The sequence below is a fragment of the Oryctolagus cuniculus genome, chromosome X, assembly GCF_964237555.1.
Source record: "Oryctolagus cuniculus chromosome X, mOryCun1.1, whole genome shotgun sequence".
In the NCBI taxonomy this organism is placed as follows: Eukaryota; Metazoa; Chordata; class Mammalia; order Lagomorpha; family Leporidae; genus Oryctolagus; species Oryctolagus cuniculus.
In genome coordinates, this window is record NC_091453.1 from 51,246,566 (window position 1) to 51,268,447 (window position 21,882).

The 21,882-nt window shown below is 40.7% G+C and overlaps 1 protein-coding gene and 1 non-coding gene across 15 annotated transcripts in view; one reads left to right on the forward strand and one right to left on the reverse strand.

Annotated features, from left to right (window-relative positions):
- The window catches only part of TAF1 (TATA-box binding protein associated factor 1), a 115,246-nt gene that overhangs the window by 72,668 nt on the left and 20,696 nt on the right, over positions 1-21,882 (forward strand). For 7 of the 14 annotated variants that reach the window (XM_051827188.2, XM_070067117.1, XM_051827190.2 and 4 more), the window contains 5 exons: positions 3,269-3,336; positions 3,627-3,743; positions 7,123-7,248; positions 9,299-9,455; positions 10,067-10,244. In XM_051827188.2, coding sequence (XP_051683148.1) covers positions 3,269-3,336; positions 3,627-3,743; positions 7,123-7,248; positions 9,299-9,455; positions 10,067-10,244 — 646 coding nt within the window. Of the gene's footprint in view, positions 1-2,928; positions 3,086-3,268; positions 3,337-3,626; positions 3,744-7,122; positions 7,249-7,418; positions 7,545-9,298; positions 9,456-10,066; positions 10,245-12,928; positions 14,655-19,480; positions 19,604-21,882 lie in introns of those variants that run through there. The other 7 variants (XM_070067113.1, XM_070067115.1, XM_008272775.4 and 4 more) reach the window with 4 other exon arrangements.
- On the reverse strand, positions 20,228-20,331 carry LOC127485019 (U6 spliceosomal RNA). Its single transcript, XR_007912226.1, has one exon. It is a non-coding gene; the product is annotated as a U6 spliceosomal RNA (small nuclear RNA).

Below are 21,882 nucleotides of genomic sequence, written 5' to 3' on the forward strand. Positions count from 1 at the left end.
CCAAGGACCTGGGCCATCCTCCACTGCCTTCCCGGGCCACAGCAGAGAGCTGGCCTGGAAGAGGGGCAACCGGGACAGAATCCGGCGCCCCGACCGGGACTAGAACCCGGTGTGCCGGCGCCGCAGGTGGAGGATTAGCCTATTGAGCTGTGGCGCTGGCCGGCTTTGCCAATCTTTATTTGGTGTAGGACAAAGCATAAATAAATACATTTTTTCAGGTAGACATTTGTAGTTGCTTTGGGCATGATTTTTTTTTTTTTTTTAAGATTTATTTATTTGAGAGGCAGTTACAGAGAGAGAGAGGGAGAGACAGAAAGGTCTTTCATCTGCTGGTTCACTCCCTAAATGGCTGCAATGGCCGGGGTTGGGCCAGGCTGAAGCCAGGAGCTAGGAGTTTCTTCCATGTCTCCCATGTTGGTGCAGTAGCTCAAGGACTTGGGCCTTCTGCTGCTACATTTCCACGCACATTAGCTGGGAGCTGTATGGGAGGTGGAGTGGGCTGGACTCAAACTGGTTCCCATATGGGATTAGCAGCGCTGCAGGTGGAGGCTTAACCTTCTGTGCCATAGCACCAGCGCCAGCCCTGATTTAATAATAGAGAAATGATAAAATAATACTAAAAAAAACATTTCTTTTTTGTTAAGTATAGCTTGTTTGGGGGAGTTTGTAACCTGTTGCGCAGCCTTGTGGTTTTTCCTAGCGTCATGTGTTACCATCAACATGAAAGCTTATCTGTTGACTTTTGCAGTCTATCTCCATTGAAATTTTGAGGACCATACTGCTGTTGGCCTCAGGAAATCTGAATTGTAGAAACATGAGAGGCAGCCTCCTTAGCACTCTAACTGTTCTTTATTGTAAGAATCTTTGGCTGTCTTTATATGTGTCCTAAATATCTAGATTACTGCCTTATTAGTTTCTTTCTGGATAGGTTATTTGTGTTTGATTACTGGCATACCAGGTGCCGGTTCAAGTTCTGGCTGTTCCACTTCCAATCCAGCTCCCTGCTTATGTACCTGGGGAAGCAATGGAAGATGGCCCAGGTAGTTGGGCCCCTGCATCCACATGGGAGATCCAAAAGAAGCTCCTGGCTTCAGCCTGGCCTAACCCTGGTCATTGCGGCCACTTGGGAAGTAAACCAATGGATGGAAGACCTCGCTCGATCGCTCGCTCTTGCGCTAACTCTATCTCGCTCTCCCTCCCTTTAACTCTGACTTTCTAATAAATAAATCTTTTTAAAAAATAAGTTAGCTATACTTGTGTGAGATTTTACCTGAAAGAAATTTATTTTTTTATATAATAGCTTATAATAATCATAGTAGGTATGGCCTAAAAGCCTCACATGTACTGATAGATATAATTTTTATCATTGGGCCGGCGCCATGGCTCACTAGGCTAATCCTCCGCCTTGGGGCGCCGGCACACCGGGTTCTAGTCCCGGTTGGGGCGCTGGATTCTGTCCCGGCTGCCCCTCTTCCAGGCCAGCTCTCTGCTGTGGCCAGGGAACGCAGTGGGGGATGGCCCAAGTGCTTGGGCCCTGCATCCCATGGGAGACCAGGATAAGTACCTGACTCTTGCCATCAGATCAGCGCGGTGCGCGGGCCGCAGTGCGCCAGCTGCGGTGGCCATTGGAGGGTGAACCAACGGCAAAAGGAAGACCTTTCTCTCTCTCTCTCTCTCTCACTCACTGTCCACTCTGCCTGTAAAAAAATTGAAAAATAAAAATAATAAAAAAAATTTTTATCATTTATATCTGAAAACAGTAGGTTTAATTCAGGGATCACCACCTCTGTGAAACCTTTCCCAATTCTTCCCCTCTTACCTCCCAGAATTGACCACTCCCTCCTTTGTGCCTCTTTTTTCACTCTCTTTGTACTGCCCATTTTGTTAACTAGACTATAAGCTTCCTGAGGATATGACCTATATCTTATTGTTTCTGTACATTTGAATGAATGTCTGGCTCCTAGAAGGCACTCAGAAAATGTCTGGTGAATGAACAACATACTTACGAACGTAATAAAGCATTTAAGGCAGGGATTGAAAAGTCAGATGCTGGGATCAGTGTTTGGTGTGGCAATTGGGACATCTGTATCCCATATCAGAGTGCCTGATTCAAGTCCTGGCTGCTTTGCTTCCAGTTCAGCTTCCTGCTAATGCACAACCTGAGAGGCAGCAAGTGTGAGCTTCCATCTGTTGTTTTACTTCCCAAGTGGCCACAATGCCCACCCCTCAGAAATCTGAATCTTGACTAGCTATTTGATAATATTTAAAGAATTGTTGGGGTTGGCATTGTGGCATAACAGATTTAGCCACTGCCTACAATGCCAGCCTCCCACATGAGTGCCAGTTCAAGTCCCAGCTGCTCCACTTACAGTATAGCTCCCTGCTAATGTATCTGAGAAACAGCAGAAGATAGCCCAAGTGCTTGAGCCTCTGCATCCATGTGGAAGACCAGATGAAGTTCCAGGATCCTGGCATCATCCTGGCCCAGCCCTGGCAGTTGCAGCCACTTGGAGAGAGAACCAGTGGATAGAAAATCTTTCTCCTTCTCTTTTTCTCTGAATCTGCCTTTCAAATAAATTTTTTAATGATTATTAATCATTTAGATGTGATTAGTTATTTTTTAAACATTTTATTGTTACTCAAATAGACTATTTTTAGAGAAGTTTAAGATTCATAGCAAACTTGAGAAGTTAGAGTGTCCATGTATACACACAGCCTCTTCCACTGTCAATATCCTGCACTAGACTGCTACATTAATTGTATCAATCGATGAACCTATATTGACACATCATTATCATCCAAAGTGTGTAGTTTGTATATAAGAGTTCATTTTCGGTATTGTATGTTTATGGTTTTTGACAACTGTATAATGACATGTATCCACCATTATAATACTATACATGATTATTTTTTTAAAACCATCCTTAGGGACACATACTGAACAACTTACGGATGAAATGATGTGATACTGGAATTTGCCTCAAAATATTTTGAGAAGAGTCTGAAAAGTTGAAATATAAATGAAACAAGATTGGATATGTATTGATAATTCTTGAAACTGGCTGATGATTACATGGAAGTTCATTGTATTAGTCTTTTTATTTATGTTTGAAATTTTATACTTCTAAAAGAAGAGCAAGATTCCAAGTGAAAGCTGAAGTGTGATTCTCTTGTGTCTTTGATATTGAGACCCAGTGCTGGTGACAGACTATAAAATTTTGGAACTGAAGTCTGCAGAGTCAATGGCATTTTCTTATTTCATTTGTAGGGCCTGAGAGTCAGTATACCAAGACTGCTCAGGAGATTGTGAACGTCTGTTACCAGACATTGACTGAGGTAAGTGGGAAAGAGGAAGCTCCCTTTTGATCTTGCTCTCTGAAATCCCTCCAGTGAGTTGCCTTCCCTGACTATCCTGTGTTCTGATGTATTATACCTGCTCCCCTACCCAACCCCACTCAACGTCCCCTTTTTCCATCTCTGTTTTATTTATTCTGATTATCACCTGTGTCTTGCCACTAGAATATAGGTTCCATGAAAACTAGGTTATTTTTGGTCTGTTTTGTTTGCCTCTATATGCCTTGTGCCTAAAATCCATGTTGAATGGATTCAATGATTTTATTTCTCAGTATGATGAGCATTTGACTCAACTTGAGAAGGATATTTGTACAGCTAAAGAAGCAGCTTTGGAGGAAGCAGAATTAGAAAGCCTGGACCCGATGACTCCAGGGCCCTACACACCTCAGGTGAGTCTGAGGACTTGGAACCTTCTCTTAACAATTTTTTATTAATTGGGAAATTGGGAATGTGTTAACAGATCTATTTACTGAGATACCGTTCTTCTCTGTCCTTCTTCATATGCCTTTCGTGTGCTTTCTTGTCTTCTCAAAGGCTAAGGTGAGTGAGGACCATGGGTCTTGGCCTTATCAAATCCAGAAGAAGTAGCTGTTGGATGAATGAGTGGGGTGGGGCCTTAGTGTTTAGGCTATATTTGGGAATACCAGATTCCCAGCTGTTATACCCAGAGGCATCCTAAGTCTCTGGAGTTGTCTTGTTCTTGAATTTTGGGGCTCTAGGACATCCCCAAAGTGTAAGCTTCTCAATTGGAGACATTGTTCCTGTTCCTTATAGACATCTGATTATCCATTTTCCCAGAGGTCTATCAGTGTAGTTCAAGATGTTACTCATTTTCTTAGATTGATTCTCTCCTAGTAAATGAAGACAGATAATGCATACAATGCTCTTAAATTTACATGTCAAAAGACTAAAGAGCAACATGAGTAAAAATTTTTAGTTTTTCTGGTGTGATTGTACCCTTGAATACACTGAGAGTTTATTTCTTTTATACTAAATTCTTAAACAGTTGGCATACTTGAAGAATAGGACTTAACAGAATATAACTGGTGTGGTGTTTGTGTTGGAGGCAGTATGGTAGAGTGGAAAGTACATGAAGTTTCACATAAAACATACCTGGGTTTGAATCTTAGCTCTACTACTGTTTAGTTTTGTAATCTTAGATAGTTAATGTAAGCTTTCTAACTGAATTTCCTTTTTTTAAAAAATCTTCTTTTCAGGAGCATTGTAAATACAACTTGAGTTCATTTACTTGGCCCATAGTAGACAGTCAGTAAACAGTTTTGTTCTTCTCTGTATGAAAGTTGTCCGTCAAGTTCCCAGAGGCCCTTTAAAGTTTAATCAAGTATTTTAAGGCAGAGAATTCCCAGCTCCTACATGAAATTATTTTTTTTAAAGATTTATTTATTTTATTTGAAAGTCAAAGTTACACAGAGAGAGGAGAGGTGGAGAGAGAGAGAGGTCTTCTATCCGATGGTTCACTCCTCAGTTGGCCGCAACGGCCGGAGCTGTGCCAATCCGAAGCCAGGAGCCAGGAGCTTCTTCCAGGTCTCCCATGTATGTGCAGGGGCCCAAGGATTTGGGCCATCATCCACTGTTTTCCCAGGCCATAGCAGAGAGCTGGATCAGCTCTCGAACCAGTGCCCATATGGGATGCCAGCACTTCAGCCCAGGGTGTTAACCCACTGCACCACAGTGCCGGCCCCACGAAATTATTTTTTTTTATTCTACTTAGATTTCACTCTGAACTACAAATACAACTTATGTGATCTCTGTTGGAATATTGCTGTCTCTATGTCTCATTCATGTACTCTTCCTATCTATCTTTTATGTTCTCTTTCATGCCCAAACCTAGGTTACTGAGGGGCCAGGTATAAAGAACCCTCAGGTACTTTTTCAAGGCCCAGCACAAGGAAAGGCTTTTGGAGTTTGTGGGCAGATTGGGTCAAGGGGGCTTGGGTGAGTGATGTTGCCCTGGAAGGCCCTATTTCCTAATAGGCCCACAGCTTCAGCAAGGCACTTTCTGGTAAGTTAAAGCCTGGGTGTCAGCCATCATTTCCCAGAAGAGTCTCACCACTAAGTGCCATGTGGTTTGCTCAGGGTCTAGGATCGCCTGAAGCCTAGTCTTATGGTGAATTGAAGCTGTGGACCCAAAATTCATCTTTGTTTCTTCCCTGCCTCTCCCATGCTGCTTCAAATGGCTGAGGAAAAGATGTCAACCAGTCTCCGTTTTCAGCAGTAGCTGTTTTTTGTTACAGTTAGAGAACTTCACTATGAAGAGTTAGTACTGCTTCATTTTCCCTGTCTGCCCTCTCATTCTCTTCATTTACATACAATTTAAGATACTAGGAAGCCCCGCTCATCATTCCCTCTTAATCTGAGGAAGGTGTACATGAGTGACTGTCCTTACTCAGACTTGCCAACCCCAAATGTTATTAGTTTATAATTCTGTTTATGTAGTAGCATGACAGTAATCCATTAGCTTCAGCTTCTGCATAGTGGGAGGCAATGCTACATTTTCATTAGACTGTTTCCGTCTAGCTTGTGTTGCATCACATGTTCTGCTTAACACTGTATCTGAAGTTGTTCACTTGCAGTTTCCCACACAGTCCTTTACACTTGCCATACCATGTTTTAATATTTTACAGAAATGTCATTCCCTCATTTTCCCTTCTTCTGTTTCACACTGGCTCTGTAATGCTTTCAAATCTGTTTTGTCTCTTTCTCCAAAGCCCTCTTAACCAGCCTTGTTTGTTTCCTTTTTAAAAAAAATCCCCACGATGTAACAAGTATGTGGATTTTCTCTATATAAAAGTAACATGTTTATGGGAAAATTGGAAAATATAAACAGGAAATAAATTACTTGAAATTAGTCCCACCATCAGAAAGAACACCAACCCCTGTGAATATTTTGGAGTGTTTTCTTTTCATACCTGTGATATGTGTGTTTATGCTTATAGACACACTTTTAAAATGAAATGGACCAATATGCTTTTGTATCTTGCTCTTTTATGTTTATATTACATTGTAAGCATTTTATTCAGTCCCTCTTTTCACAGATAATTCATTTACTAAATATTCTTTTCAGGGGACAGAAGGAAAGGGTCTATAATTTATCAAGTACTAGGCTTTGGGTGTACCTATCTCCTAATTCTAACAACTGTGTGCAGTAGACATTATCATCTATGTCTTATAGCTGAGGAAATCAAGGGTTAGAGAGATAAAATAATTTGTTGAAGTTATCAGCTAGCAAAGAGTGGAGCCAGGACTCAAACCCAGGACAATTTTTCCAGAGCTCATTTTTTTTAAAACCAGGCTGTTTTGCTTTGTAGCATCTTCTGATAAGCTCATAAACTGTCAAAACCATTCCATGCTCTTAATGAAATCCCTTTATCCCATTTCCTCTTTGATTTCTCTAAGTCAGGCAATCAAAATTGCACGTGTATGAAGCCCTGGACCTAAAAACAATATGGCAAGACTTAGAAGAAATGAGATTGATGACTGGGGAGGCTGTTAGGACATAAAATTGTCCCTTAATATTGATGCTTTTCTGCTTCAGGCTTCTGATCACATGGAATAGATGCCTGTCTAGTATAATAGTCGACATTTATAAGGTTACCCAGTACCTGTCCATGAAGCTCCACCAAACTCTGTTTTGTCTCAACTGGATTGCTCTGCATGACCTTTTTCTTGAACAAATACTATGAAAGGGAGTTCTGTGTTTCTTTTCCTCCTCTAAATAGAAGCTAAATTATATGTTTTATGCCACAGCCTCCTGATTTGTATGATACCAACACATCCCTCAGTATGTCTCGAGATGCCTCTGTATTTCAAGACGAGAGCAATATGTCAGTCCTGGATATTCCCACTGCCACTACAGAGAAAGCAGTAACACAGGTAGGATGTTCTGTTTCCTTTTATGAGATTGGCAGTATGCCTGGAAAATGGAGGTGCAGGAGTGGTGGCGGTCATATGTGACATACATTAAGGATGATTGGACCACCTAAAGAGGTGATTTCAAGGTGCGATGGTGAACGGGTTGCATGACTGACATTGTCTTCTTTCAGTCCACATGGACAGAGTCATATATAATAGAACTTCAGGGAAAGGTGCAAGTGTGAAAAAGACTATGAAGCATCAGAGCGACGTGACAGGTGACTAGAAAGACCAACTACGTTCAAGACAGATTCAAAGTAATTGGCCTGCTACTTTGTGTATGGTATAATGTGAAGTAAAATTATTTATAAAATTAAAATTTAAAAATCGGCCTCTTCTAGAAGTATCAGAAAATTATCTCAGTCTGAAGCCAGAAATCCTATAGCTATTCTCAGTCAGGGTTCCACTGGCGAATACAAAACCCAGGAGGAATTTTCTATCCCAAAGTCTAACACAAGCCATAAGCTTGGGTTAGAAAGCAAAGTCTAACGCAAGCCATAAGGAAAGCTTGGGTTAGAAAGGAACAGTCTATCTGCTAATGTGCCTGGAAATGCAGCAAAAGATGTCACTTTCCTGGCTACTAGCTTCAGCCTGGCCCAGCCCTGGCCTTTGCATCCATTTAGGGAGTGAACCAGCAGATGGAAGATGTCTCTCTTTCTCTGTAAGTCTGCCTTTTTTTTTTTTTTTTTTTTGACAGGCAGAGTGGACAGTGAGAGAGAGAGAGAGAGAGAAAGGTCTTCCTTTTGCCGTTGAGTCACCCTCCAGTGGCCGCCGCAGCCGACGCGCTGCGTCCGGTGCACCGCGCTGATCTGAAGCCAGGAGCCAGGTGCTTCTCCTGGTCTCCCATGGGGTGCAGGGCCCAAGCACTTGGGCCATCCTCCACTGCGCTCCCTGGCCACAGCAGAGAGCTGGCCTGGAAGAGGGGCAACCGGGACTAGAACCCGGTGTGCCGGCGCCGCAAGGCGGAGGATTAGCCTATTGAGCCACGGTGCCAGCCTAAATCTGCCTTTTAAATAAAATAAATATTTTAAAAATTATTTAGTTTTTAAAAATGAGGCTGGCATTATAGTACAGCAGGTTAAACCACCTCCTGCAAATTCTGGCATTCCATATGGGTACCAGTTGAGTCCTGGCTGCTGTACTTACAGTGCAGCTCCCAGCTAATGTGCCTGGAAAAGCAGAGGAAGATGGCCCAGGTACTTGGGTCCCTGCCACCCACATGGGAGACCCAGATGGAGCTCTAGGCTCCTGGCTTTGACCTGGTCCAGCCCTGGCTATTGTAACCTTTTGGCGAGTGAACCAGCAGATGGCAGCTCTCTCTTTCTCTCCATGTGTCTTTCCCTCTTTCTCTAACTCTGCCTTTCAAATAAATAAACTTTTTTTGTTGTTAAAGAAAGGAATACTCATCCTTATGATGATAACATTATGAGCAGACCAAGGGACCTTTGGTGTTTTCACTCTGGCAGTGATTTCCAAAGAATGAGGAAAATGCACATGCCTTGAGCTGTGTGAACAGCCCCCACTAACAGTGGAGTTGGCTGGGATATCAGGGAGGAGCATCTGTCCTGGGTGAGAGTCCTTGGTTAACTCTTCCTACAGGCACATCCCTCAATGATGTGCTGTTTGTGTTCCTTACTCAGATGCGCCAGGGCCGAGGTAGGCTGGGCAAGGAAGACTCTGATGTAGATATTGAAGGGTATGAGGAGGAGGAGGATAGGAAACCTAAGGCTCCAGTGCCAGTGAGTATTCTTACAGAAGGTTTATGGTTACATTTTACCCTTATATGGTAGGAGCCCCAACAGTACAGGGCAGGCCAAATCCCAGGGTGATAATAGAGGGTCTCCGTGCTGAACTCCAATCTGACTTTAATCCTTAGAACCAGCTAAATGAGTCTTTCCACCAAAATGACTTAACTTCTTGTGAGGCAGCAAAGGGGGAGAGGGTGCTGGTGGTGGCTTCTGGTCATTCACTTGGTCATTTGATGGGACTTTCGCTCCCTGATCTCATTCAGGAAGGTGAAGACAGAGATGGTGACCTTGCAGATGAAGAGGAAAGAACTGTGCAACATTCTCAAGCCAGTGTCCTATATGAGGATTTGCTTATGTCTGAAGGAGAAGATGATGAGGAAGATGCTGGGAGTGATGAAGAAGGAGATAATCCTTTCTCTGGTAATTCTTGGTTCTTTGCTTCTGTTCCTGTATAGCTCACAGTAGCACTCTCAGACCTGCAGAGGAAGCTCTTGGCCATATATGCTGTTAGCAGAAGCTATTTCTTATATTGAAGTCCTATTAATAGACCTGAGTACTGAACACCCAGTCAGAGGATGATCTTATCCATCAGCCTAAGAGAAAGTGAAGAAATACAACATAGGAGATACAGAAGACACAGTGGAAAAGGCCATGCTCAAGTAGCAGCTTTGATCTGGGTACTTGCCAGAGATGAGAACAAATATTAGGTGTAGCAACAGAGAAGGAAAATTAAGGAAAAGGATCCTGTTTGGGAATGCTTTGTGAGTTAATGCAATGGTAGGGAAACTTATATGAGGAGATGCTAGAGGGGGAAAAAGGCAGATAGATTAGATTGAGATGAAGGAAGGAAGTTGTTCTTTAGATTCAGTTTCTAAACTAAAGACCTTGCCACTGTTGACTCTAGGCATTTCCAGAACAGGTCTTTGAAATGAGATACCTGTGTAGATGGGTGTGACTTGTTTTGGAAGATCAAAGATGTTCATTCTGTTAAGCTTATCTCTTGATGAACCAAAATCTGTGTCTTTTTACAGCTATCCAGCTGAGTGAGAGTGGAAGTGACTCTGATGTGGGATCTGGTGGTGTAAGACCCAAACAGCCCCGTGTGCTTCAGGAAAACACAAGGATGGGCATGGAAAATGAAGAAAGCATGATGTCCTATGAGGGAGACGGTGGGGAGGCTTCCCATGGTTTGGAGGATAGCAACATCAGGTAATCGGCAGCAACATACTACAGAGCTGTGGCATCAGTGCCCAGCTGTGATGTCAGAGGGCCCAGCCTCAGATTACTTTCATCCATCAAACATTTCCTGAGCACCTACTAGGGCCAGGCACGGTGCTAGGCCTTGGGGATACACAGAGGAGCAAGACATATAGTGCCCTTGTGGAGTTCACAGTCTAGTGGAAGAGACTAACACAAACAAATGATAACAAATACAATGTGATAAATGTTATAGCATAAGTAAGTACAGAGTGCCAAGCTACCTCTGAGGAAGGAGTGTCTCACTCTGCTTGGAATAAACAGGGAAAGGTTCGCAAATAAAGGGAACATTTGAACTGGGCTTGGAAGATGAATAGGAGTCCATCAGATAGATACTGTGGCAATGGGTGGGGAGATTTTTTGGGATACAATAATAAGTTCAAAGGCAGACAAATATAAAGTATATTCTAAAGGAAAGGGAGATTGGAGGTGGGGGTGGGGTTGAGGTGCCAGAAGTAGCAAAGAATTACATGGTAGAGGACCTTAAATGGCATGCTGTGACATTTGGATCTTTTCTGTAAGTAGTAGGAATCATCACTTTAAGGAAAAGGAAGTAACATCAAATTTGCCTGTTGAATAACCCTTAAGGCAATATGGGATACATGATGAGAATATCAACAGGAATCTGTCATGAAGGGGGAATAAAGGGACATATTTATCCAAGGGCTGTTTAAAAGGTAGATGAATTGAATTTAGGAGGTAAGGATTTCAGATAAATAATGAATAGGAATGTCACTGAAATAGAAAAGAAGAAGAACAGGTATTAGACGTGATAAGAAAGGAAGAAAAGCTTAATTTACTTTGGGACATGTTGGACTTAATGTATGTATAAAACATCTAGCCAGAGAGCAGTGTTTTATTTATTTCTATTTATTTATTTATTTATTTAATACTGATTCAGCACATATTTGTCATAAGTACAAAAGCAACTAAGACATGGTCCCTTCCTTCAAGTAGTTAAGACTAGTATAAAATCTAAAATGGGAACAGGCAATCATAGTAGAACATGAAAAGGGCTGTGACAGGCAGCCATAAGATTTCTGGTATTTATATAGGGGTGGAGGACGGGAGCTGATCAGAGAAGAAAACTCAGCAAAATAGGAATACTAGTTAGCTAGATGAAGAAGGAAGCAAAGGGCATTCCAGAGACCAACATGTGTGAAGACCCACAGGCGTGGAACACTTTGAGAGAACTCAAGTCTTCGCTGAGCCTGCTGGAGCTCTTTCCTGTAAGATCCATGATCTGTGCCATAGAAATGGTTTAAAGAGTTTAAAGAGGTAGGTAAAAATCAAACAAATCATGAAGAGTCCCAGAGTTCTGGGCAGGCATTGAATGAGATTGCTCTTTGCCGTCACCCCCCCCCCCCCCACAAATGGGCAAAAGACCTGAACTAGTATTTCACCAAGAAAATGCAAATGGCCAATCAAAATATGAAATATAACTTGACTAATAAAAGAAACACAGTAAAACAAGTACAATTTAGTATCTGTCAGATTGGTGAAGATTAGGGTATGAAGAAAAAGACATTCTGAAGCTTCTGATGGTAATATAAATTGATAGGATGGAGTGGGTAGGAGAGAGGTATAGCAATTTATTATTATAAATCAAAAAGTTTTTAAATGTTCATCCCCTTTAGACCAACAATTTTATATTTAGGAAATTATCTATGGGTGTAATAAAACACCTTCATTAAGATGTTTGTATAAGGATATTCATCACAGTATTATTTTCTAAGAGTAGAAAAACTGGAGGCAGCTTAAATGTCCTAGTGGAAAACTGTTAACTCATATTAGTCATATAGCAGAATACCATGCAGCTATTAAATTGCTATAGATGTATGTTTATTGACATGAAAAGATATTCATTATTAGTGAGAAAAGCAGATTCCTGAAGAGTATAATAGAGAATCCCAATTTGGTAAACAAAATATGCTTAAACAACTGAAGTACATAGATAAAAATTTGAAAAGTCGTATACCAAAAAATTATCTCTGGATGGTGGAGTTATTGGTGATTTTTTTTCCTTTTTTGTTTTTTGGTTTTTTGTTTTGTTTTTGGTGTACTAATTTTTTTTAACCAGTGAACATACATTACTTGTGATTTTTAAAGTAATAAGAATAAACAAACAAACAAAAAAATAAAGAGCACTCTGGCACAAGTGTGAAGAATTAATTGGAGGAGAGCAAGACTGGAGGCATGAAGAATTATTTTCAACAGTGCAGGCCAGAGATAAAGCACTAAGCTATGACAGGCACTGAGTAGGGGTGGAGAGGAGGGAATAGAGACGAGATAAATTTGGAGGAAGAATCTTCAGAACTAGTGAATAATTGATTCTGTAGGTGAGTGAAACTAAGTGGAGGTGAAACTGTTGGAGTGTTTGTGGTTAACGTTAGCTAGAAGTGTGTGTTGTTCGGGTGCAGGGAAGTTTCTTCCATTCAAGTTCTTGTGTATGTGATGTTGGCAAGTTGATGTTTAGAACAGGATCATTTTTTCTCTTGAGGATATGTAGAACAGAAACAGCCACTTTAGTGTCCAGAGGAGGTGAGATGGGCTGATCCCTCAATGACACTGAGAATGGGAATGGTCAGCTAGAGGATGGTGCCCGAGCTTGAGAGATGACATGTTTCTCTTCTCAGTTATGGGAGCTATGAGGAGCCTGATCCCAAGTCGAACACCCAAGACACAAGCTTCAGCAGCATCGGTGGGTATGAGGTATCAGAGGAGGAAGACGATGAGGAGGAGGAAGAGCAGCGCTCTGGGCCGAGTGTACTAAGCCAGGTCCACCTGTCAGAGGACGAGGAGGACAGTGAGGATTTCCACTCCATTGCTGGGGACAGTGACTTGGACTCTGATGAATGAGGTTTCCTTTGGGCCTCCTTGGTCAGCCTTCCTTGTTCTCCAGTCTAGATGGTTCACCAATCCCTAATTTGTTTCTATTTGTGTGCTGTCTGATCATGAAATCAATCACCAGATTAACACCTTAGCCTTTAAAAAATAGTAAGTAAATGAGAATAAGTCACCTCTCCTGATCTTTCTGGGACAATGTTGCCCTCTGCTTTAAAACAAGCGAACTCCCTTCCCCCTGCCACTACGAGAGAGAGAGAGAGAGAGAGTAAGCTCATTCTTCTCCAGTGTCCTCTTTTAACTTCATGTGTTGCTCTTGGTCTAATTTTTCCTCCAGGAACAAGGAGAACTTACGAATGAACTAATAACTTTATGTCCTCTTGATGTATTAGGAATTTTCCAAGCATGATATCATCTCAGTTTTCTAATTTGCAGGCTGAATAGGTGAGAGCTCCCCTGCTGGGACAGAGAATTGAATTCTGGTAGACTCTGTGCCACACTTAATAACAGACCTGCTGGACAAACTACCCGTTATTTTATTATTTATTTGATTATGCAATGCCTTGTTCCTAAAAGGATTTGAGGCGAATGACTATAAATCTTTCAAACAATCTATATGTCAGAATCAATATATTTTCATGTAAATGTGTTCTGTCACTTCCTCCCACCCCAGGGGAAATAATAGGAAAATGGTAAGTTCCCTAGGGCAAAGACTGTGTCTTCTGTTTCTTTTCATGCTTAGGATATGGTTTTGTGCATAGTAGAAACTCAGCAAATGTTCCTAAAGTATCAGTTCTTTAACAGATACATTACTGAGCATGTGCTCCATGGTAAACACTCTATCAAATCCTTGGGATGCAAAGGTAAATAAGACACATTTATTTGACCCAAAGAGCTTACCCGCAAGTGGGGGGAAGAGGGAGTGGAACTCAAAATGTGTCAATGAATTACTGCAGTACTGTGAGATAAGTGCAATTAAGAAGCTAGCTAAAAAGTACAGGGGTAAATAGAGAAGTGATTATGTCTTGAAAAAAATTAGGAAGTCTTATTGAGGGCATTTTCAAGTTGATTGTTGAAGAATCAGGGTTTTGCCAGATGGAAAAGTCCAGGCAGAATGTAACACAAAATGAAAAGGCCAAAATCTACAAATGGCAGAGTGTGTTCCTAGTTTGTTTGTTTGTTTGTTTGTACCTGCCTTGTTTCAGGAAGCATTTAAGGTGATTTATGTTCCAGTGATTTCTATACTGGAATGGCTAAAGATGAGACTAAGAGATGGGCAGGACATATATAATCAAGAGCTTTGCATTTGATGCTAATTAATATGAATTTTATATTATGGAAAATGAACTCAAGAGGAGTGATATAATCAGATTTGTGTTTTAGGAATTTTCTGTATATTGAATGAATGAACAAAAAATTGAAGAATCATATGTAACAGACTTACGTGATTTCATTTTTGTAAAAGAAAAAATCATGTGTGTATATTTATGTGTGTTTATATATACATGTATATGCAAAGGAAAATGTCTGAAAGGATACACATTAATTTGTTCACAGTGATAACCTCTGGGGAATGAGATTGGAGGGAAGGGGATTTATGTGCTTGTCTGTATACCAGGTGGGTTATTATGCTTTTATTTCTGTACTTGAATTTTTTTATAAGTATGTATTTTTATAATAAAACTTTTAAAAAAATTCCAGCACTAGTGTGGAGAATGGTTTGGAGGAGAGCATATCTAGTTCAAGTAAGAGGGAATGGAGCTTAGACTAGATTTGTAGCAGTGGGCTGGAGAGAAGAGGGATGAATTTGAGAGATCTTTAGGGGGTAGTATCAATTGGACTTGATGACCAGTGGGTGTTTGGGGGTGGAGAAGGAGGAATGGGAAGTGGCTTTCAGAATTTTGGTTTGCGAAATGGGATGAGCACATGATATTCCTTCATTTATTTCAGCAATTATCAAACTATCTATTTTTATCACGCAGTTTGCCAGATGTTGATGTAGAAGTAAGATCCCATTTCTGGTTACAAGGAACTTAAGATCTAGAACAAGGGATAGATATGTAAATAAATAAGCTTAATAAAAAACGATAATTGCAAAATAGTCATTTACAAAGTTCCATGGTGAGAAAAAAGAGCTCCACTCTGCTTATGGAGTAAGGACAGGAATGCTTCATAGAGGATACAAAAGATCATGGAGAGGAAGGAGAAATTTACCAGACACTCATAGACGGTGAGGGATGGGAAGGCATTCTACACAGAGGAAACAGAGTGATTAGGAGCATAAAACAACATGTTCATGGTACTGCAAGTAGTTCTGAGTGGCTGTAATAGAGGGAACATGCAGAGCATAGTGATGATAAGCTCAGAATGAAATGCTCATTTTAGAGCCATCACTCTGGCAGCAGTTTGGCAGTGGATAGAGTGGAGAGAAGTGATGCCAAATGAGAGATGGTAGAGACCTGAACAATGAGATATTGACAGTAGGGATGGGTTGAGAGTATCTTGGTGACTGACTAAATGATACAAGGAGAGTAGAACATAGGTTTCTTATGTAGATGACTATGTAAATAGTGATTCTGTAGAGTCACAAGAGCATGGAGGATGAAATCTTGGTAAAGACCAGTATTTAGGGGCAGTCAGAAATAGAAAACGTGAAGTGAGTGAGTTCCTACCAAGGAGGAGATTTTTAGAAAGGGGAGGGGAATATAGCACAGAGAAGTAAACTCAGGCCTGAGAGAGAATCTTTGGATTTGGCAACGAGCAGGTCCCTGGTGACCTGAGCTAGCCAAAGCAGTTTTAGCAGGGTTGTGAGATTGGAATTCAGCCAGTGGCAGGGTGAGGAACAGATGGGAGGTAAGGAAGTGATGATAAGAGATCCTAGATACCAGAAGCCAAGCTGTAAAGAATTAAAGGAGAGTCTTAAGATGGGAGATAAGTATGCTTACGTAAGCCCAGGGAGAGAAAGCAAATAGAGAAGGAGAGGTTGGAAAAAGCAAGAAAGGATAACTGTTGGAAGGACCTGTGGAAACAGGAGAGGATGTTAGCTAACAAAGGTGTGGAAATGTGCCTTATGAGGAAAGATCTCTTTCTGAGATGGAGAAAAGAATGGATGCAGTTAGGTTAGTTGGTAGTAGATAAGGGAGATAAGTCAGAGGAGTTCATAGCTTCAATTTTCTCTGTGAAGCAGGTGATAGCGTTCTTACGACAAAGTGAAGTTTGAAGAAAGTGTTGAACTACAGAGGAGGATAAGGAAAAGTTAGAAACAAACTCAATGTCCATCTGCAGCAGGGGAGTTAAATTATGGTATGTCTATTCAGTGAAAAGCACACAGCTGTTAAAAGAATGAGGAAAATCTCTATGTGCTGGTGTTGAAAGATATGCTTAAAAATAAGTCCTAGAATGGTAGGAAGGGCTTGATTTCATTTGGGGAACAAATTGGTATATAAATCCATGTTTTCATACAGAGTCTATAAGAAGACTGGGCAAGATAGCTCAGACTGTCAGTAAGGTAGAATGTCAGGGGAGGCTCATTCTTTTCACTCTAAATTTTTCTGTTTAAGTTGGAGCTTTTTGTTGTTGTTGTTGTTATTTTCTCATGGTCACAGAGCAAAGTGGGAGCTGGAGCTGACTAGAGATCCATAAAAGGCCTGCTGAGTGTTTCATGCACAAGTGAGGCCAAAGATCGTTATTTTTTAATGGTACTATTTATTGTGTGGTTTTTCTCCAAAGGTACTTGAGCAGCACAGCTGTCAGGGAATGGAAGCAGAAAAGGTAAAGCCATCTGAGGTGAAGATTTGATTATAAGATTGGTGGATTTCATTGCATTTCAGTAACCTTTTCTTGACTATATATCAAGCACTGAGCTGGGTGCTGTGGTCCAGTGTCGGGCAAGTCCATGCAAGAGTGTGATAAATAAAATGATCAAATACATAGAGTGTGCTTGGAAGGTACAGAGGAGGATGTAACCCCAACTTTGGAGCTAAGACCTTCCCACGAATGACTAGTGTGAGTTAGTCAAAGAAGGCATTGAAAGAGTGTGTGACTGTGAATACTCAGGGATAATGAGAGCATGGTACACACAGAAGGGGCTGGCAAGAACTGAAACTGGAATTAGCTGGGGTCCAGACCTGAAGAACTCTGTGTGCTTTGCTAAAGAATTTGGACTTGATCCTGGAGACAGTAAGGATCTATTGAAAGACTTTGATCACTTTAGCCAGCAATTGTAGAACAGGGCTGGAGATTGTGGTGGCAGTCTTGTAGGCAAGGCATGAGTCAGTTGTAAGACAACAGTGGGCAGAGATCTGATGCAATTTTTAGGAGGGAGGTTATATAAGACTTGGTGACTGATTAGATGTGGGGAATAGTAAATAGTCGTTGACTCTGCTGGATGCCCGGTATTCTAGATGCTCTGAATACAGCAGTGAATGAAACATAGCCCTCAAAGAGCTTAGAATTTAGTGTAGGGGGTAGACAGTGAACAAGAGTAAGAAATACTGTGAAAGCAAAAATGACAGGAGACCCTGTGGAGTGCGGGTACTAACTTAATACGAAAAACCTTCCTGAGTAGCTGTCTTTGTTTGGCATATGAATATGCACATATGACTTTGATAAAATTAAGACTTTCTCTTGTTTGAGAAGGTAAGCAACGAAAGGATCATAAAGTATGTCTTGAAAAACTGGCCAGAGAAGTATGTGGAATGAGAGTGTTCTGTTGTGAGGGAAGCCAAAGGAGGAGAGTTTACAAGGGCATAAGAGTCAGCAGTGTCCAGTATTTGCAGAAAGGTCAATCAGATAAGGAGTGAAATTTGGCATTTGGTGAGCCTGGTGAAAGCAGTTTCTTTGGAATGGTGGATACAGAATCAGATGGCAAGTGGGTTGGAGAACTAAATGTGAGGAAGTACAGATGGTTTCTAGGAGCATGATTTGATTGAATATTGGCTATCATTTCATTGTGCCAGCCTCTCCACAGAGAGCTCTACTTTCTTGACCGCATTTAATCCTGATCTGTGAGAATAAGTTTCATAATTTTCACTTTCCCAATAAGGAAACTTGCTCAGGGTCCTACAGGTAGAGAGATTAGCCTTGGACCAAATTAGGGCCAGAAAGATGAGTACTAGAGATAGTAGGGGCATGGTAGGAAGGGAACAAACCATGCCACAGGGCATTATAGGCCCTGTTGAGAAGTTCTGTCTGTATCCTAAAATTAAGGGGAAACTCTTCAGTGAGAATGAGGTAGAGCCTGGGAAGGTGATTTCAGATTCGTGTTTGCAAATCTGTGTGGAACTGGCTAGTTTGTTGGTTTGTTTTTATTTATTTATTTCTATTGAAGTTCCTTTTGCAAGTCCATGTTCTTAGGAATTCCACTACAGTTTTGCTAAATATAATAATCTAACTTTATGCCTTGCCTTAATTTGAAAATAAACTGCTGTGGTTGTTTAAAAAAAGCAAAAACAAAAAAACATTGATACCTAGGCCCCAATTCAACCTTCTTGAGTATCTAGGGAAGAATGATAGTCTGCATATTTTACAGATGGCAAAAGTGATTCTTTTTTTTTTTTTTTTTTTTTTTTTTTTTGAGATTTACTTATTTGAAAGGCAGAGTTAGAGAGAGAGAGAGTGCTTCTGTCTGCTGGTTCACTTCCCAAATGGCCACAACAGCCAGGGTTGGGCCAGACCAAAGACAGGAACCAGGAGCTTCTTCCTGGTCTCCCACATGGGTGCAGGGCCCCAGGCACTTGGGCCATCCTCTCCTGACTTCCCAGACTATTAGCAGGGAGCTGGATTAGAAGTAGAGCAACCAGGACAGTAACTGGAGCCTATATGAGATGCCATCTCAGGTGGCAACTTAACCAATTATGCCACAAGTGATTATTATATGAGGTGTTTGAGAAATTGTGATGTAGCAACATTCCCAAATTAGTTATCCTCTATGTTGGCTATTAAACTAAGTGTGCATCAAAATAAGGTAGCCATCTCTTAGTATAAAGTTCAATTATTGGACTTAGAATGTACATTTATAGTATGCATACCTCTTACATCTATATCTGATACAGTTAGTCCCTAGATAATAATAGCAATACTATTAGTAATAATCCTTTGGTAAACTTAAGTACTTTAGAAGAAATATAGAGTCAGATTTTAAATTACCAGGTATATTGAAAATTTATCCTTTACTTTTTTGGTTTTAAAATAATAAATTGCTCTTAATAATTTTATTTCATCTATTTCTAAACATCATGCATAAGCTATAATGATTAAAATACTCATAAATGTTAAATTTTGCAAGTTGATTTAAATGGATGTAAGACTTTCAAAATTATTTCTTTTAAATTTTACCTACATAGGTTTGGATTTACCACATTTTGGGGACTCGGAATCCAGTGTTTTCAGTCAGCTCCATTTTATGGCTTTTCACTGTGTTTATTCATTCATCCTGATCTACAATAAAATTTCAGTGTGTGCTTTTATCTTGTGTTTGTGACTCTATCACTTATACACTAGAAATAAGATCTTCCATCATCCAAAGAGTTAACTCAGTTATTCTGTAGATAAGAAGTGGTCAAATACCTGAGTGAACAAGATTACATTATGTTTTAATAGGTGGAGGGCATGTCCTATTAGTGACCACAAAATTACTGTCTCTTCCTGTCATTCCTTCTTCCAGTGAAATCAAGAATATTTTAAGGGAAGGAAAAGGCTAAATTGGAAAATTGGAAGCAAATAAATGTTCAAAACTGAGAAATAATTAAATACTTAAGGAAAAATAATTTAGAAATGAGAAATGAAAGCTGCTAGGAGGATGGAGATCCTTTGCTTCATTTCTTCCAGCTGGAAAGTATGTCAGTAATGAGTGCATCAGAAGCCATTTATTTTAGACAATTCACTTCTTGAATTCCTTAATCCTAAATTTGCACCTTCTGCCTATCTTTTACAATATACTACAACATACTACAAGCTAGTCTTTGTTTCTTTTTTAAGGCATTTTAAAAAATTAGTTTTTAACAGATTCAGTATAGTTCATAGACACAGTTCTAAAAATATAATGATTTTTTCCCTTCCCTCCCTCCCCCCTTTCCTCTAATTTTGAGAAGAAAAAAATGGAACATTTCAAAATTTGTGGGTCATCCTTGGGCTGGGGCTGTGCTGATTTTCTCTCTGTCCATCCAATTTTAATATATGTTCTTCCAAATGGATCCCTGTTTGTTTCTTTACCCAACACACCTGGGGGCTTAAGATAAGCTTTTTGGGTAAACAAACAATGGTTCTAGATTCTCAAGGTGGGAAGGTAGGGACTTTGTTCTCAGATGTGGGGGGATGGGGAGGATTTTCTTTTTAAAGCCTTTAAGTGATAGGGAGTGCCCCCACACACACTTCTTCAGTTCCTGATTTGGACAATTTTATGAGGTTTCTCCAACACTGCAAAATTTCAACTATGAGAAAAGCTATGAACTCTCCCTCCAGAAAAAAAAAAAAACGCATATGTATGTAACGTTTTGTATATAATAACAGGTTATGTCTTCAACTCCTGGTTAAGAAACTAAAAAAAGAGGTATAAACTAAGATTTAAAGTGATTCTCCAAAGGTGTTTTACATCTCAAACAATAGAGCATGATTTAAATACTTCTTTATCTTAAAAAAATCATAAGCAAGTTGCAGACTTGATTGCCAGTGTACAACATAAAAATTAGGACAACACATTTTTCATTCTCTTGGGGCAGATATACAAGTCTTTCCACTCCTCCAACCTTCTAAATGTCAGCTGCAACTCCAGATTCTAGTAGAATCTTTCTGGGCTAGAAGTAGAAAACATTTCAGCAAAAACCCACATTTCAGATCCAAGTGCCTTAGAACCAATGTTACTAGTATGATGGTTTGAAATAACATGCGTTCATTTAATACTCAAGTGGCTTTTACTGTGATCTTGAGCAGTTAACTAAGGTTCCATTTCCTCAGCTATGTGGAAGTAATGGTAAGAATCAAAGGAGAGTATGCATATGAAGTACTTAAGCACAGTGCCTGGCACATAATGAACACTCTGTAATGGGTGCCAGATGTAATCAGAGACAGACCCCTTAAAATTCCCGTCTGGGGTGCCATATGATATCAGAGTATTGGGGTGCCAATTATATTACTGGGTGCTTATTAACAGAATATTAATAAGCCTGTGAGTTCTTGCCTTATATTCAGAGAAGGATTCTGAATACTGGCACAAATGAATGAGGGAACATGATAAGTTTTGGTTTTTGGTTTTTGGTTTTTGGTTTTTTTTTGTGGACAGGCAGAGTGGACAGTGAGAAAGGTCTTCCTTTGCAGTTGGTTCACCCTCCAATGGCCGCCACAGCCGGCGCAAGGTGCTTCTCCTGGTCTCCCATGTGGTGCAGGGCCCAAGCACTTGGGCCATCCTCCACTGCACTCCCGGGCCACAGCAGAGAGCTGGCCTGGAAGAGGGGCAACCGGGACAGAATCCGGCGCCCCAACTGGGACTAGAACCCCGGGGTGCCAGTGCCGCAGGCGGAGGATTAGCCTAGTGAGCCGCAGGGCCGGCAGCATGATAAGTTTTTAAGCTTTTTATTCAGAGAGAAATGCATAGCAGAGTGAGGGCCCTATCTAAAGAGAGCCAGCCATATGGAGGAGCATGCAGGCCAGGAAGCAATGGCAAAAGAGGCAAAAGGCCAGAAAAGGGCCAAAAAGGGCTAGGCCCATCGTGTCCCAGGCCTTTAATACACTTCCAAAAGGGAGTGGTTAA